Source organism: Podarcis muralis, chromosome 13 (assembly GCF_964188315.1).
Source record: "Podarcis muralis chromosome 13, rPodMur119.hap1.1, whole genome shotgun sequence".
NCBI classification, from domain to species: Eukaryota; Metazoa; Chordata; class Lepidosauria; order Squamata; family Lacertidae; genus Podarcis; species Podarcis muralis.
The window spans coordinates 24,845,399-24,862,106 of NC_135667.1; the positions used below are offsets into that span (position 1 = coordinate 24,845,399).

General features: G+C 41.3%; 2 protein-coding genes and 1 pseudogene across 2 annotated transcripts; 2 read left to right on the top strand and 1 right to left on the bottom strand.

Moving 5' to 3' along the window:
* Positions 1-2,120: 2,120 nt before the first annotated feature.
* Positions 2,121-3,080, top strand: LOC114583038 (olfactory receptor 14A16-like). Its single transcript, XM_028704385.2, has one exon. It carries the CDS (start codon positions 2,127-2,129, stop codon positions 3,078-3,080), a length of 954 nt encoding a protein of 317 aa, XP_028560218.2. The 5' UTR covers positions 2,121-2,126.
* Positions 3,081-7,219: 4,139 nt separating this feature from the next.
* Positions 7,220-8,173, top strand: LOC114583037 (olfactory receptor 14A16-like). Its single transcript, XM_028704384.2, has one exon. It carries the CDS (start codon positions 7,220-7,222, stop codon positions 8,171-8,173), a length of 954 nt encoding a protein of 317 aa, XP_028560217.2.
* A 3,176-nt stretch (positions 8,174-11,349) lies between these two features.
* On the bottom strand, positions 11,350-12,335 carry LOC114583036 (olfactory receptor 14A16-like; annotated as a pseudogene).
* Positions 12,336-16,708: the final 4,373 nt, after the last annotated feature.

Sequence of the window (16,708 nt, forward strand, 5' to 3'; positions counted from 1 at the left end):
TCCTGCAGTCTTTGCATGCCTTACTTTATGCCTTGCCATGCAAAGATATACATAAATAAAGAGATTACTAAACCAACAATACTTACAGAGCTAAATTCAGCGCAGTCTTTAGCATATGTGCAGCCAGGGCGCGAGGACCTGCCCAGAGCCCCCAAATTTAGTTTAGCCACCAAATTAACTTTTATTATGCTTATGTCAGACACAATGTTTATGCCTTATCTCTTGTTTACGAAAGAAGGGAGGACAAATAAACAAACTTTTTTATTTGCTTATTTATTTACAACACATTTATTATACTTAAGTGTACAACACCACCACACTTAAACTTGTAAGTATTGTTTAGGCACCTACTTAGGAGAAACATCAGTCGTGTCAAAGGTGCTGCTGACCCCGCTGCCACTTAGCAGCACATATCAATGCAATATATAACATAATATTTTGATGTAAGAGTTAATTTTGTGTGCATGGTGCTGTTGAGAATGACAAGGGCTGCCATTGTGAATGACAAGCACTGTCATTGAGTCAAGTGCCACCATTGTGAATGACAAGGGCCACTGCTGGCATGGCACGTCTTTGGTAAATGAGCACACAAAGTCGAAAGTCCTTTAGTGAAACAGTAGGTATACATTTCGGTAATACCTAGGTATATATGTATTTTGTTTTTCTAACTTGATCAAAATTATTTATTATTTCATAACATGTAGATAGTTAAGAGCTTAGGTGGCTTCAGTGGCGGGCACCTAGCACCCCCCTGAATTTGGCGCCCAGGTGTCCCGCACCCCTTGCACCCCTGGGTAAAGACGGCCCTGGCTAAATGGAATAAGACTTTGAGGCTTTTGGATTAAGGCTGGTTGCTTGTCTGAGCTGTTTGGAGGCTTGATTTGGAGAGTTAGATTGTGAATGTAGCTGTGTGCTCTGCTAGAGCACATGGTCTGAGGGAGAGGGGCTACTGCTGAGAGGAAGCCAGGCTGAATAAGGAAGTGAGTTGGAGGAGTTCTATTTAGCTGCTTACAGTTTATGGGAACTCATGAACAGGACTTGCAAACAGGGCAACCCATTGCACATAGTGCTGCTCTGTTTCCATAACATCAACATCTTTGGCACATCCACAATAATCTCCCCAAAAGTCCTCAAAGGAGGTAGGCTTCCCTTAATAGGTGGATGAATCCCGATGCTGACTGATCCCTACCACATAGTGAATGGACTAGACCCCAATGAGACCTGAAGCCCATCTGGCCTGGTCTCCTTGGCAACGCTTCCCCCAGGTGGGATTGGACAACTGGCTGAGGTAGGCGGAGACCTCCAGGTATCCCACCTGAGGGAAGGCAAAGCCAAGCCTATGCTGTTGGAGCCGCTACAGATCTAGGGGCTGCACGCGTCCACGCAAAGGGCGCCCCCCGTTTTAAGTGGGGAGCGGTCACTGGAATAAGATGGCCTCAAGTAAGCCTAGTTCATTTGAGGGCCTTATTCAGCTCAAAAATACATTCAGGGGCCTGTCAGATATAAAGCCTATTGGGTTGAGTAAGCAATAATACCCTCCTAAGGCTCAACAGTATTCATGAATGAATGGGCCCAGTTTACTCAATTGTCCAGGAGGGCTAACTCTTAAGTCACACTGTGCCACAGGCTAGGTGAATCCAGTTCTGTCACCATGCCCAAAATACAGACTGGTCCTTGATCTTGTCCCCCCTCCCCCGCAACTAGGAATACCACCCACAAACCACAAACCCTACCAAAGACCTTTCCTACTCCTCAGCTCCATTCAAGGGTGGGGCTGTCAACATTCAATCATATAAACAGAGTCATCATCAAAACAATGCTTTCAAGTTAAATAACAGCCATTGAATCACAGTCATTATGAGCACATGACTCCCAAAATGTGTCTGACTTAGTGCGGCTGAGCTGCACTCAACTCCTGAGAACTGAACCTTCTGGGTACAATTAAAAATGAGATATCAATAAAGTTCATTAGTACAATTTTTATTTCCATCACCACTGCCAGAAAGGGAAGGATATTTTGTCCAAAGAGAACCACTCCATTTCACAAATAGATACAATCAAATGAAAAAAGAAGTCGTGTGGCATCTTTCTTTGCACAGGTAACAAATAGAACTCTGAACAATACAATGTTGAACCAGTCAAGAGTGAATGGATTCCTTCTGCTTGGATTCTCTGAGATGCAGGAACTGCAGATATTCCACATTATTTTTTTTGTCACAGTGTATTTGGTGGCCTTCATAGAAAACCTTCTCATCATCACAGTCATCATCTATAGCCATCAGCTTCATACACCCATGTATTTTTTTCTGGCTAATCTGTCATTACAAGACTTTGGTTCCATATCTGTTACAGTTCCCAAGTCCATTGCAAATTCCTTGATGAAAAACCAAGCCATCTCTTACTCTGGCTGTGTTTGCCAAGTATTCTTCCTTGTTTTCTTCATGGTCTCCCATTTCATCATTCTTGGTGTCATGGCATATGATCGCTATGTTGCCATCTGCAATCCACTGCATTATGAGACTATCATGAACAAGAAAGCTTGCATTCACATGGCAACCAGTGCATGGATTGGTGGACTTTTCTATTCAGCAATGCACACTGGAACAACGTTCACCGTGGAGTTCTGTTCTAATGTCATCAATCAATTCTTCTGTGAAATCCCACAACTGCTAAAGATCTCTTGCTTTGACTCATATATCAACGAAGTCCGGGTTCTGATTCTGGGGTCTTGTTTTGGCTTTGTTTACTTTTTTCTAATTGTTTTTTCTTATGTTCAGATCTTCAGAGCTGTTCTGAGAATCCCATCCAGTCAAGGGAAGCAAAAAGTCTTTTCAACTTGCTTGCCTCATTTTATTGTTATCTCCCTGTTTATGGTAAGTGGCATGTTCGTCTACCTAAAGCCAACATCTGGGTCCCCATCAGCATTTGACCTCTTGGTTTCTATGTTCTACTGCATGGTGCCACCAATAATGAACCCGGTCATCTATAGCATAAGAAACAGGGAGCTCAAAATTGCATTCTGGAAGCTGCTTGTCAATATTTTCCCCCAATTCTTAGGCAAAACCCACTCTTCATTTTAGGAAACAGTTGCAGTTGCCTAAATGGTTTGCATAAGATTTGTCCTTTCGTATATCTGTTTACTCAGAAGCAGGTATCATTGGATTGAATGAGAATTAATCCCAGGAAAGTGTAGATTGGATTGTAGCCTTATATTGCATGTTGAATTTATCTATATAAGGCTTTATACCAGCAGTGACTAATCTGTAGCTCTGCAGATGTTGTTGAAGTACCACCTCTGCTTCTCTAGCTACAATGGGACACTACTTCCAGTTTTGCGGAGTTCATAAACTAAATCGTTCATAAACAGGGCTGTCTTAAACCGAGGTACCACTGTGTGTGTGTGTGTATTGTGCCTAATATTAAAATCAATGAGACAATGAGTGGCAGATTATTGTGGATAGGACTGCAATTTCCAGTTGAAATCAAGACAACCTAAAACTGATTTAACACAAATGCTGCTATTGAATGACAAATAATAACATATTTACATTTTTCTCTATAAAAGCTTATATTCATTATTATTTGAATTAATTATAATCCCTTGGAAATGTAAATTGATAGATAAAATGTAATTTATTTCAGGTTACCTGTACATTTGTACACCTTTACTGTAGGTGCTCTGAATTTTGGCTTATTTATTTGTTTTTAATTCACAGTTTGTGAGTATCATTATATAGATGCTCCCCCCCCATCACAAAACCATATACATATAGAAAGCAGGATGCAGAATGGTCCTTATGTAGCCATTACTCCTGCTTTCCAATGACCCCACATCCCAGCACTGTTCTTCCCATGCAGTTTATATTTAGCAGAATTGGAAGTAGAGCCATAGGTGGAGGCTGGATAAACAAATGGTCATTGGGGAAGAACAGGTGCACAATAATCCAACATGGTTTCTATTGTGCCTTCATCCTAGGAAAAGTGGGATTAAATGTTTTATGGTAGAGCATGACTAGAATAAGCTTGCCACAGTCTAAGTAAACTGAGAGATATAACAGAACAACCCACATTAATACCCCTAATGAAGATGAGAGGAATTTATACTGATATCCTTTAGATACCCAGTTGTGGAGGCCAACACAGACCTTTACTTGGCTCTTGAAACTCTCCACTGGCTGCACATCATCACCAGCCAAACTCCCTCCCCAACCCTGCCTCACACATTCTTTGAATGTTTTCACTGGCTGGAATGAGTCCTTGAGCTCTGATAATGCCTTTTTTTTGTAGCTGGAGCTTACAGAGTGTTGTGTGAGAGTGTAGAAACTAGCCTATTATGCAGAGGTAAAATTCGCAGTCATTGCTACACCCAGTTTTGCTCTAGACGTGCTACCATAGCTGTCAACTTTTCCCTTTTCTTGTGAGGAATCCTATTCGGAATAAGGGAATTTCCCTTGAAAAAAGGAAAACATTGACAGCTATGCATGCTACATGGCCCCTGAAGGTTTCCAGAGATGCAATATGGTGCTTGGCTGAAAACACCACCCCTGCTTTAGACCTAAGCATTATTCTGGCTTTAATATTACACATTTGGAAGCAATAGAATGTATAAAAGTGGGACATTTGGAAACTACTGTAAAGCAGATTATCTTAATCAGCCTCTGATTTAAAAGAAACACACACAAACAAATAATTTCTTAGGGCTTGTGTTTTGGTGTCAGCCAGAGTACGAAAGACCACTGGGATCTGGGCCCTGAAGTTACAGACAGACAGGATTTCTAATTATGTGAAGTATGCCATCATGGACTGGCTAGATACAGAACAGTGGTGTGAGGCACCAGCTGAAGGAACCCCCAGGGGAAGAAGGTTCAGAGTCAGGGGGTTGGTGGTGGGATGATGATGCATGGTCAGAGGAAGAAGAAGGAGCAGACTGGGAAGAAGGATGTGTCAGAAGCTGAAGAGGCAACAGGGTTTACTGAGCAGGAAGAGGCTGTGACAGAGAGCCACATAGCTCAGTTGGTAGAACTTGAGACACTTCATCACAGGATCATGGGTTCAATCCCCATGTTGGGTGAAAGACTCTTGCATTGCAGGGACTTGCACAGGATGACTGTTGTGGTCCCTTCCAACTAGTCTATGATCCTATTATTCTACCCAGGTCATCACTATAAGACTATAAAAAAAAAACCTTGGTACTTTTTCAATAGATAATACATTTTCAAATGTCATTGCTCTACCATTTTAGACATGAAGGGAAAAGGTTAACTTCATGTTTTGAACTTCTGTTCGTAACAGTAGTCAGCTCCAGGCTCATTGTAGGCAGGTAAATGAGGATGGCAAAGTAAACATGGACACTATGTTCATCTTTAAAACTGTATCAAATAATAATAATAATAATAATAATAAATTTTATTTATATCCCGCCCTCCCCAGCCGAAGCCGGGCTCAGGGCGGCTAACAACACTAAAACAGTACAACATTATAAATACATTCTAAAAATTAATTAAAATACAAATTGATGGCAACCATAGACTAAAGCTTTGTAGAGATTGCCAAAGGAGGGAGTCAGGCTGCGCCCTGACCAAAGGCCTGGTGGAACAGCTCTGTCTTTCAGGCCCTGCGAAAAGATGTCAAGTCCTGCAGGGCCCTTGTCTCTTGCGACAGGGCATTCCACCAGGTTGGAGCCGCAGCCGAAAAAGCTCTGGCTCTAGTTGAGGCCAGCCTAACCTCTCTGTGGCCTGGGACCTTCAAGATGTTTTTATTTGAAGACCGTAAGTTTCTCTGTGGGGCATACCAGGAGAGGCGGTCCCGTATTGGGAGTTTCTTTTGTTCTTTTAATATGTATTGATTACATATGGTCTTATGCATATTTGTATTTGATCTGCATGTTGTATATATAATTGTACTTGGACACCACTTGGACAATTTTTTGGTAGTAAATGGTTTATAAATTTTATAAATAAATAAATCAGGTAAAGACACATCTCATGCTATTGTTGTTTCCTTTTTTATTATTTTAAGAAGATTTGTTTGGGGCAAAACCCAGTGGCGGCTGGTCTGTTATGGGAAGCCAGATCTTTGTCCTACCAAGAAGAATTACAAGCAAATAAAAAAAAAAAGGTTTCTCCAAATCCACAAAAAAATCTTTTTGTCTCCCATACATTCATTACCCTCCCATTTGAACTTTGAGAGACATTTCTGTCAATTAGTAAAAAGGAATTAGCATGCAACCATAGCACAGAGGTGGGTTTAGCATGACTGGTTCACTTGCACTGGGTGCCACACCACGGGGGGGGGGGGGAGCATAGCAATGTTGTAGAACAGAGCGCAAGAGGTGGGAGATGCACCGAATTTTAGAGGTGCACAGGTTACAATTGAAATTTGAGAGCCTAAAGTCCACCACTGCTTAGTAAACCTATAAAGCCATAGCACAACATTAGTAATTCTGCCATAGGATGTACCTGGTATCCTGGTAAACCCTGTAAATGCCAGATCTGTGTACTGTGCACAAGCAGAGCTGTTTCCTTGAAGGTTCATCCCCTTCACAATTCTTAGCAGGTAACTAAAGAAGCAAAAGGGAGTGCTTCTACTTTTGAGGAGCTCTTAAAAAAAAAATCAGTATTAGTTTTGTGACCATGTTAGACAAAGAGAGGAGTGAAGCAAGGCACTGTGCACAAAATGTGGGTACATTTCTATAAAAGAAATGTTTACTGTTAATCTATTAAATCACGTTGCATTGATTTTGTCAGTGGGGGCAGGATTGAAATAGCCACATTTAAATCAATCTTCCAAGGGCCACAAACAAACAACCCTACTGAAGACCTCTGCTCCTCATCAACTCCCACATGAGGGTAAGGGTGAGGGTGTCAAGGTTCCATTACATTAACAGAGTCAGCCTCAGAGCAATGCTTCCAAGTTCAATAACAGCCATTGAATCACAGTCATTATAAACATATCTCCACCATGAATCTCAAAAGATGTGTCTGACTTAATGCTACAGGGCTGCACTTGACTCCTGAGAACTGAACCTTCTGGGTGTAATTAAAAATGAGACATCAATAAAGCTCTTTACTGCAGTTTGTTTCTCCATCACCACTGTCAGAATAGAGAGAATGGTGTCTAAAGAGCACCACTCCATTTCAAAAAACAGGTACAGTTGCATGGGAAAGGAGTAGTGTGGGATCTTTCTTTTCAGTTGCCAAATGGAAGTCTGAACAACACGATGTTGAACCAATCAAGAGTGAATGGGTTCCTTCTGCTTGGATTCTCTGAAATTCAGGAATTGCAGATATTCCACAACATAATTTTTGTCATAATGTATTTGGTGGCCTTCATAGAAAACCTTCTCATCATCACAGTCATCATCTATAGTCATCAGCTTCATACACCCATGTACTTCTTTCTGGCCAACCTGTCATTCCAAGATTTTGGTTCCATATCAGTTACAGTTCCCAAATCCATTGCAAATTCCTTGATGAAGACCCAAGCTATCTCTTACTCTGGATGTGTCTGTCAAGTTTTCTTTCTAGTTTTCTTCATGATCTCCCACTACCTCCTGCTTGGCATCATGGCATATGATCGCTATGTTGCCATCTGCAATCCACTGCATTATGAGACTGTCATGAACAAGAAGGCCTGCATTCAGATGGCAACCAGTGTTTGGATCGGTGGACTTTTCTATTCAGCAATGCACACTGGAACAACATTCACTGTGGAGTTCTGTTCTAATGTCATCAATCAATTCTTCTGTGAAATCCCACAACTGCTAAAGATCTCTTGCTTTGACTCATATCTCAAAGAAGTTTGGGTTCTGACTTTTGGAGCTTGTTTAGCCTTCATCTACTTTGCTCTAATAGCTTTTTCTTATGTTCAGATCTTCAGAGCTGTTCTGAGGATCCCCTCCAGTCAGGGGAAGCAAAAAGTCTTTTCAACTTGCTTGCCTCATTTTATTGTTATCTCCCTGTTCTTGGTAAGTGGCACTTTTGTTTATTTAAGACCAACATCTGGGTCCCCATCAGCATTTGACCTCTTGGTTTCTATGTTCTACTGCATGGTGCCACCAGTAATGAACCCGATCATCTATAGCATAAGAAACAGGGAGCTCAAAATGGCATTTTGGAAGCTGCTTATCAATATTTTCCCCCAATTCTTAGGCAAAAACCATTCTTCATTTTAGGAAACACTTTTGGTTGCCTAGATGGCTTGCATAAGTTTTGTCCAGTCCTATGTTTGTTTACTCAGAAGTGGATATCACTACATTGGCTTGGAGTTAGTCCCAGGAAAGTGTACATTGGGTTGTAGCCTTACATTGCATGTTTAGCTTTGTATTTCTGGATGACTTCCCTCTGAGGCATGTCATGCCCCTGACACTGCAGTGTTTTCAAAGGCAGGTAAGAACATACTTCAGCATTCAGGCCTTTGCGCAGGGGTGAGATGCATTGTGATTGTTTCCAAGGCCTGTCATGTTGACCCTGCTGCTATTTGATGCTCTGTGATAGAATCATAGAATTGTAGCATCTGAAGGGACCCTTAGGGTCATCTAGTCCAAGTTCTTGCAATGCAGGAAACTCAGCTAAAGCATCTAAGACAGTTGGCCATCCAACCTCTGCTTTAGAAGCCCAGAGTGGCTGGGGAAACTCAGCCAGATGGACAGGGTATAAATAAATCATCATCATCATCATCATCATCATCATCATCATTTAAAACGTCCATGGAATGAGAGCCCGCAACCTCCCGAGGGAGACTGTTCCACTGTCAAACAGTTCTTCTTTTGTTTTGATGTGCTTCTTTTGTTTGTTTTCATATTTTGTGCATTCTGATTTGAAAGCATTTGTTGTACCCCCATTTGCAGATCTTTAGAAGAATTACAAGTTATAAACATGTTAAAAAAATAAAATTATTGCTTTGTTCTTAAGCAAAGATTTGTTCATAAGCTGCAATGATCACTAAATCAGAAGAACAGATTAGATCATGATATTAGTAGTAGTGCCATATTGAGTGGTTATTAATTCAATTTTACTTCATGTTAATTATGCTTGTATAGAGTAGCAGTTCCCTTGTCTGTCAAATGAAACACATTCAATGCAGCCAAGTTCTACTTTTGTGGCAGAAAAGTTTTATTTTGACCTTATCTATCTATACCAATCAGAATGTTATAAATAAACCAGTATCATTTCCATTTTGAGATGTTCTTTGCCTGCACTAAAAACAAAAAAGCACCCCCAGATGCTAACTATTCCTCATAGACTTGTTGTTCTCTTGAAGTTAGTTGATTGACTGTACACTTTTGTAAGAGTCTTGGCTTTCCAATGCATCCCCAAAGCCTAGATGTGTTTGGGTGCATGAGACAGTTCCCTGCAGGAAGTGCAAACGGGCACCTTGATTGCCAACCTCTCAGACCTGTACTTTTTAGGCACAGGACAAGTGGAAGTGGGGATAAGTCCTAAGCCTGCCAGAAGGAAAACAAGTCTTTAAAACAGAGTCAAACGTCTGGTTTCCAGGTCATACGACTGAGCTGAACAGACATAGGATCCAGCCTCTCTCCCATCTCTGGTCCTGCCCTGCCATCCCACCCCATTTTAAGACTTACATGGGTCTTAGATCAGGCAACTTCATCTCAGCCAACTGATCCCCAGCTGACCCAGAATAAGCAAAATACATGTGTGTATTTGGCTCATCTGGGATTAAAGATGCAGCAAGGGCTGAGCAAAGCTGAGCAGGGAAGCTGTCAACTTATCTAGATATCTGCTGCATCCTAAGCTACTCATGCCAGCAAAACTTGCCAGAGGATTTCCCTCAAGTGTGCCTAAGAAATGTTCATCACTATGTTAAAAACATCAGAACGTTACTAGTGGTGTCCATTTGTTTTGTTTGCTTTTTTTTTTTTTTTGAGAACAAATCAAAATAGGTTGAATTAGCCTTATTTGTTTCAGTTATAAAAGCAAATGAGAATGAACAAATAAATAAAATGAGTTTGAAATGAAACCAAATTGTTTTTTGTTTATCACTTGTTTCTGTTTGAATAAAAAATAAACCAGTCTTTTAAAATAATTTACTTGCATTTTTTCTGTCTGTTTGCATTAGTCAAACTTAAGAGGTGAAGCAACAAAATTATGTTAAACATATCTCCCCACCCAGCCTGATTAATTAGGGCTTATGATTCACATTATTTTGGTCAGTGAACATTATTTCCATTCTTAAAGTTATTTTTTGTTGAGCATACTTTCTCATTGTTTCTGGTGAAAATAACTAGATACTTTTCTTACCTTATTTATTTAAACTATTTAAACTATTCAAATTTAAATGAAAAATAAGCAAAGCACTCTGGAACAATCGGTAAGGGTCACAGGACAGTTGCTGCATGACATGCACTAAAAGGTCTCCACCTTTTTAAGTCGCCTATATAAGTTGTGAAACCTTTGTCCTCTGTCTAATCAGAAATTTGGTGGGTGCATTCCTTTCTAAAGAATGCCTGAAAAAGTTATGCTATTTGAATACAAAACGCTGAAGTTACAGACAGCAGACTGGCAATGTCTCTTGATGAAAAGGTTGGGGAATGGGATATGAATTGGGCAAATGAAAACAAAATAGCTACAGTAATTCCAAATAAGTTATTTAAGGCAATGAAAACAAAACAAATTTAAAAATTATACAAGATACAAAAGAGATTATGGAAAGAAGAGGAATGAAAGCATCAGAGGTTGATGTACAGAAGCAGTTTGAACTAACCTTTGCAATGCTGCACATCTTTAGAGGGAGGGCATTTAGATTTCCAATGGTCCTTAGTGCTCTGACTAGTAGCAGAGACTTAATATTACTCCATTTGATTCCACAGTCCAAGCCCTCACTATGTCAAAGCAATATTTGTTCTCCTCTTTAATAAAAAACACTGCCCCAACTCAGTGAAAGGATATCACAGCAAGAGGAAGACAAGCCTGACAACATTTCTAGCCAGAGAAACAGTAGCTTCAAGAAGCTTGCTTCTATGCTTGCTGTCAGAAAGAACACTCAGTTCAAATTGCCATTTCCATGTTCTGGGTCAACAGAGGATGACCCATCTATCGGGCAGGGGAGTAAGGTCTGCTGGGTTGAGTGGGTGTTCAGCCAGTTGTAGGCTGCCTTGGAAATTATTTCCCGCAGTTGAGTTGAATAAACTGCACAGTTACTTATATTAATGTAATGTTATATTATATTAATGTAAGATCAATTTAACAGGCTATGTGATCAGAGAAGCGAAGTGTGAACAGTACAACTGACCTAGGGAAATTCAAGAAGACATTGTGACACAGGCAGAAATTTGAATCTACATGTCTAACAAGGAAAATGTATTTTAGGAGCTCCCTATAATTCTACTCACAGAGAGAGATTTCTTGTTTTCAGAATAAGCCTGGAAAAGATATTCATAGAAGAGGTCTTCAAACCCAACAGCTTTGATAAAGAATTTTTAATCTCCTTATTTCGCATGCTGTAGCTTATTGGATTGAACATGGGTGGTATAATGGTATACATCACAGTTAAGGCAATGTCCAGAAATGATGGGGTTTTAGAAGGAGGCCTGAAGTAAGCAAAACTTCCTGTGAAACAAAATATGGAGAAGACCACAAGGTGGGGAATGCAAGTGGAGAAGGCCTTTTTCCTTCCCTGAATAGAAGGAATTTTCAGAACGGCCATGAAGATGTGTATATAAGTGATGACAATGAAGGCAAAGCAGCCAGCCAGCAAGATTATACTCGCCACCAAAACTCCAATTTCTATTAGGTATAAATTAGAACATGCAATTGTAAGTAGCGATGGGACCTCACAGAAAAACTGGTTGACAATATTTGAGCAGAATGGAGTTGCAAAAGTTGCACTAGTGTGCATGACTGCATAGAGAAGGCCAGCGACCCACACACCAGCAATCATTTGAGCGCAGAATGTCCTATTCATACCATTTCATATTGTAATGGATTGCAAATGGCGACATATCGATCGTATGCCATGACTGTAAGGAGAGCAATATCAGATGATAGAAAGAATAGAAGTGAGAGGACTTGAGCAGCACATCCCGCAGAAGAAATGTGTCTGTTATTCATGAGAGAATTGGCCATGGAATTAGGAATAGTGACTGAAACAGTACCTAGGTCCTGGATGGCCAAGTTCATCAGAAAGAAATACATGGGAGTGTGAAGTTTCTGGTCAAAGGTGACTGCAGATATTATGAGAAGATTCCCTAATACAATTGCCAGGTACAATACCAGGAACAGAGAGAAGTGTAGAATCTGCAGTTCCCGTATTGGTGAGAACTCAAGGAGTAGAAAGTCAGAGACAGAAGATTTGTTGTCTTTTTTGGCATTCATGACTAAAATGCTGGCTGAATCTGAAAAAAGAGATAAACATTAGATTAAATCATCTTTTGAAAACAAATATTGACTCTCTATAGATAATACATCATTCTCTTAAAATAAACTACTATTGTAGTAGATGGTGCTGCTCGTTACAACCAGTTTTGTCATAGCACATCATTCAAACCAGGACTAGTAGTTAAGCTGTCTCCTCCAGGGGAGCCCGGCCAGCCAAAATGGCACTTGGAGGATGAAAACCAGGTGCCCCTCTTCCAAGGCTTGGAGAGGGGCACAGAGATGCCTGTTTCACCCCCCCCCCCTCAAAAAATCATGCCTGGGGCCATGGCCCCTCTGGCAACACCCATATTATGCCCTTGACACCATTGTCCGGGCACAGTGTACATTGAGTTTAAAAATATACAATAAAGATAAAAACAGTTAAAACTTGCTGCAAGAATTGGGCCCAGAATACTGAATACATGCCTCCTGCTGAATATAAGCCATGTGTTTGAACTATGTAGAACCCCTAAGAGCTTTCCTTCAAAGACCCCACTGATAAAACCAGAATATTTGGAATCAGGCTATCCTCAGCCCAAGTTGTGGTCGTCATTGGAAATTAAAACACGAACATTGAATTGGACCCTGTATCATTCCGGTGGCTAGTCATCGCCCTATGTTTACGAGTTAGTTACTTCAGTTTTGATACTGAATTACAGGATCAAAATATGCTTTGTAAATATGGAGGTATTAGTGAGAGGCATCTGCGCTCTGCATATTGTGATATTATCACTGCAGTAGTCATTGTATCACCACCCTGTTCATTGTTTTATTGTTGTTGTCCCCCCTACCCAGGCAGGCAGGCAGCACTGTGTGCCTTTGCTTGACTCCAGTGTGGGGCAAATTGCACTGGCAGTGTCAGTAACAAGGGCTGGGCTGCCCACTTGCTCATGCAATGCTGCTGCATGGTGACATGAATGTACAAATGTGCATGGAGAGATGTTCACAGCTCCTCTCCTCATGCCCAGATCATTTTGCTGCCACACTGTACTAAGCTAAGACAAAGTGCTTAAGCTTTCTCCTCACTCACTAGGAGCTGAAATCAAGGCTTGCTCCTGGTTACAGCTCGTGGTTAGTGAGGACAAAGCTTAACCATTAGTCCTGGTTTGAATGATGTTGTCAGAGCTGCCTCAGGTCCCAGCTCACAAAGGACCAACGCCAGTTCCTCTTTATATACATAAGTCTTTATTGAAGTTCATTGTCGGTTTGACAGCCGCGGCGCGCAGCCCTACGTCTGAAACCCTAGACCGTCGAAGCTCCGTCTGAGTCTCCTCCCCCCAGACACCAGTTTAAGACCCTAGCCTTGCTCCACCTCTTCCTCTGCTCCCTTTTCCTCTGGGTCCGCCTGTCCGCCGGGGTTTTCCCCTTTCTGGACTCTTCTGACGCTGACTCCCCCGAGTCTTCCCCCTCCCTCCGGCGGGCTTTAGGACCTGGTTCCCAATCCGGGCTTTCTGCTGTCCCGCGCGCCTGTACATTTGAACTTGGCGCGCGCGCCCAGCCTGCCACCTTCCTTCTGACCGTTATACTGCTTCTGTCGCTGCTTGCCGGAGGAGAGGCTGACTCTGACCTATGAGACTCTTCCCCCCCACTACGCTCCGGTGGGGAAGCTGGCCCTGATTTCCAGCTACTGCTCTGGGAGTCTCCGCTGGCCCCCTGCTTCTGGTGTGTCATCCCTGGGACCCCCCTTGCCCTGGCCATCGGCGCTCCCTTCTGGGAATCTTCTGATTCACTGGAGAGGCTCATGGAATCTCTCGGGTCACTGTCATTCTGCCCTCCGCTGCCCTCAGATTCTTCCCCTTCGCTCTCCATTTCCTCTCTCCCCTGCGCCTCTGCTCCTGAGCCCCTGACAGATGTGCTATGACAAAACTGGCTGTATCTTAAGATGGCAGTAAAAAGAACCACACAGGAGCAAAGCGACTATTATCTTCTTTCCAGGAGGTTGCACATTTGTGAAGTCTCACTAAGATAAGATTCGGCTTAGCGTGTCATGGAAACCAGGTCATTCATTGGGTATTCTACATGCATTCTATATAGTTTTCAAGAGAGACCACAAAGCAAGCAGGATTTCACATTCTGCACAATACACTATAGTAATATTGCCGCACATTTGTGCATTCTCACTGTTATAAGCAAAAAGCAGAGACTCAGTTTTGAGGTGATCATGCAGGGAATCCATGCTTAAGACACAATAAAAAAAGTAATTGGTTTGTGCTCTGCCTGCCAAACCAGCAGGAAATAGATACACTCCAGTACTTAGAAAGGGGAGTAAAGGGCTTGTAGTTAGATGAGTTGTCTTTTATCTATCTCTCTGACCTTGAAGAAGAGAATTGTGGATTGGTGAGAAATTCCCCATTAAGGGCTGCTGTCATGGATCTGGAGCCTCTGACCAGACAGGCACCTTGTGAATGGAGCTTTGAACCCAAATGAATGATGTTTTGGTAATGTGCAGCGAAGACACTTTGTCCTTGCCTCATGGTGAGGCAAGGCTCAGGTGTGTGTGTGTGTGTGTGTGTGTGTCAGCCTCTCCCATCCAATTTCCCTGTAACAGTCTGTTCGATTGATCAATCCTGGTTTTTGTGTGGCCTCATTCCTCAATGTTGTTGAATAAAGGGACTTAGGGAGCGCTGGGTGGATATTTTCCTCACAACATCACTAAGCTAAGGTTTGGCTTAGTGTGTCATACAAACCACAGGCCATTTTGTAAGCTAAGTGCAGTCTATATAAGCTTTATGAGGCACCATCTACCAAGCAGAATGTCCTATTCTCCACAATACACTATAGTAGTATTTTCTTCATTCAGCTTTTAAAACAACTACCCAGGCAATTACTAAAATTAAAAATATGTAAATAACTTACTCTTTTTTTTAACAGAAAGTAAATTTCCAGATGAAATTTATTTACCACTTCAGGGTCCTTTGTATTCTTCCAGCCATTCATAAAACTTGTTCCTTTCTTCTTCTTTTTTTAGTTCACCTCTCTTTTTGAGGTGGAAATAAGTTCACCTCTTCTTTCTGAGACAGTGGAAATATTTGTGTACTCTTGCAGAATGATGCTTTTACTATGTAGTGGGAAATTATTCTTATAATATTTATATTCCTGGGAGTATGGTCTCAGAACCCCAACATAAACAATTGTGTTCTTGGAAGCTTGGACTCAGGAGCTCAACACAAAACAACAGTAGCATTTCTTGAGACTTGGTCCCAGGAGTCTGACACAGATGATCAATTGAGGTTCCTAAATAAATGTTAATTTTCTGGCCCTTTACTTCTGATAATAGTTCTGTATAGTTAAAGGAGAATAATTAAAAAGAAGAAGAAGCCAACATGATCACTAAGTTCTTCTCAACCACTGCTTCAAATGCATTTAATTCATTAAAAGGTTTAAAAGCTAAGCGTGATATCATTCATATAAATGAATGGCATGTGGTTGAGGTTAGTGGCCTTTCCTGACAAATCCACTAAATCTAATGGCACACCTAGGCATATCATGCAATCAGACAAACAAAATTGTGAATGGTACATCTAAGCTGGAGGAATGCAAGATGCCCATGTAACACAGGATATATTTTGAATCCGCATATCTAAATTTATCTGGAAGTTGTAACTGGGCACAACATCTCAGTAGTTCAGTAGTTCCCTATGATTATAGTGTTACTGTGGTTGTGTGCCACCCCCAATCTCTGGCTGAGCAGTAACAATACTCCAGAGGGTTCTAGACACTCACCCAGAGTCTGTGTTCCTTTGCAGAAAATGAGGCACAATTGAGTCTCTAATGTCTTTATGATATTTATTTTATTTTATACATATATAAAACCTTTAGCCTTCAATGGAGTGGCACACAGCAGCAGCACCCCATAACATGCAAGCTTAATCTATGGCAGCATCACCAGAATCCATGTCTTCTGCAGCCTATCTTGTAAGGCACATTCAAGATGTTGTCATTTCCCACTTCTTACTTACAGTTCACCTAAGTTCTGGTCTCATTTTGTAACACAGGAGAAGGTCTCTCCTTTGGCATCCTAGAGTTTATTAACTCAAAAATGTCTAGCATTTCACACTTATTCACACTTTGCCCTTTGATGCTTTGAACTGCTAAAGAATAATGCCTTCCAGGTGTTCACCTTACACAAAAATTAGTCTACTATATAACCCATGAAGTGTGTCCACTTAACCAGCTTTACATGTGTTTAATACGGAGGCTTACCAGAGAGTCCACTATACTTCTTCCTAGTCCTAATACACTAAGAACTGGCCGTTTTCAGGTTGTAAATCCTAATATTTACTGAACCTAAGCATTGGTACCACAGATCTAGAACAATACTTAGAGAGATT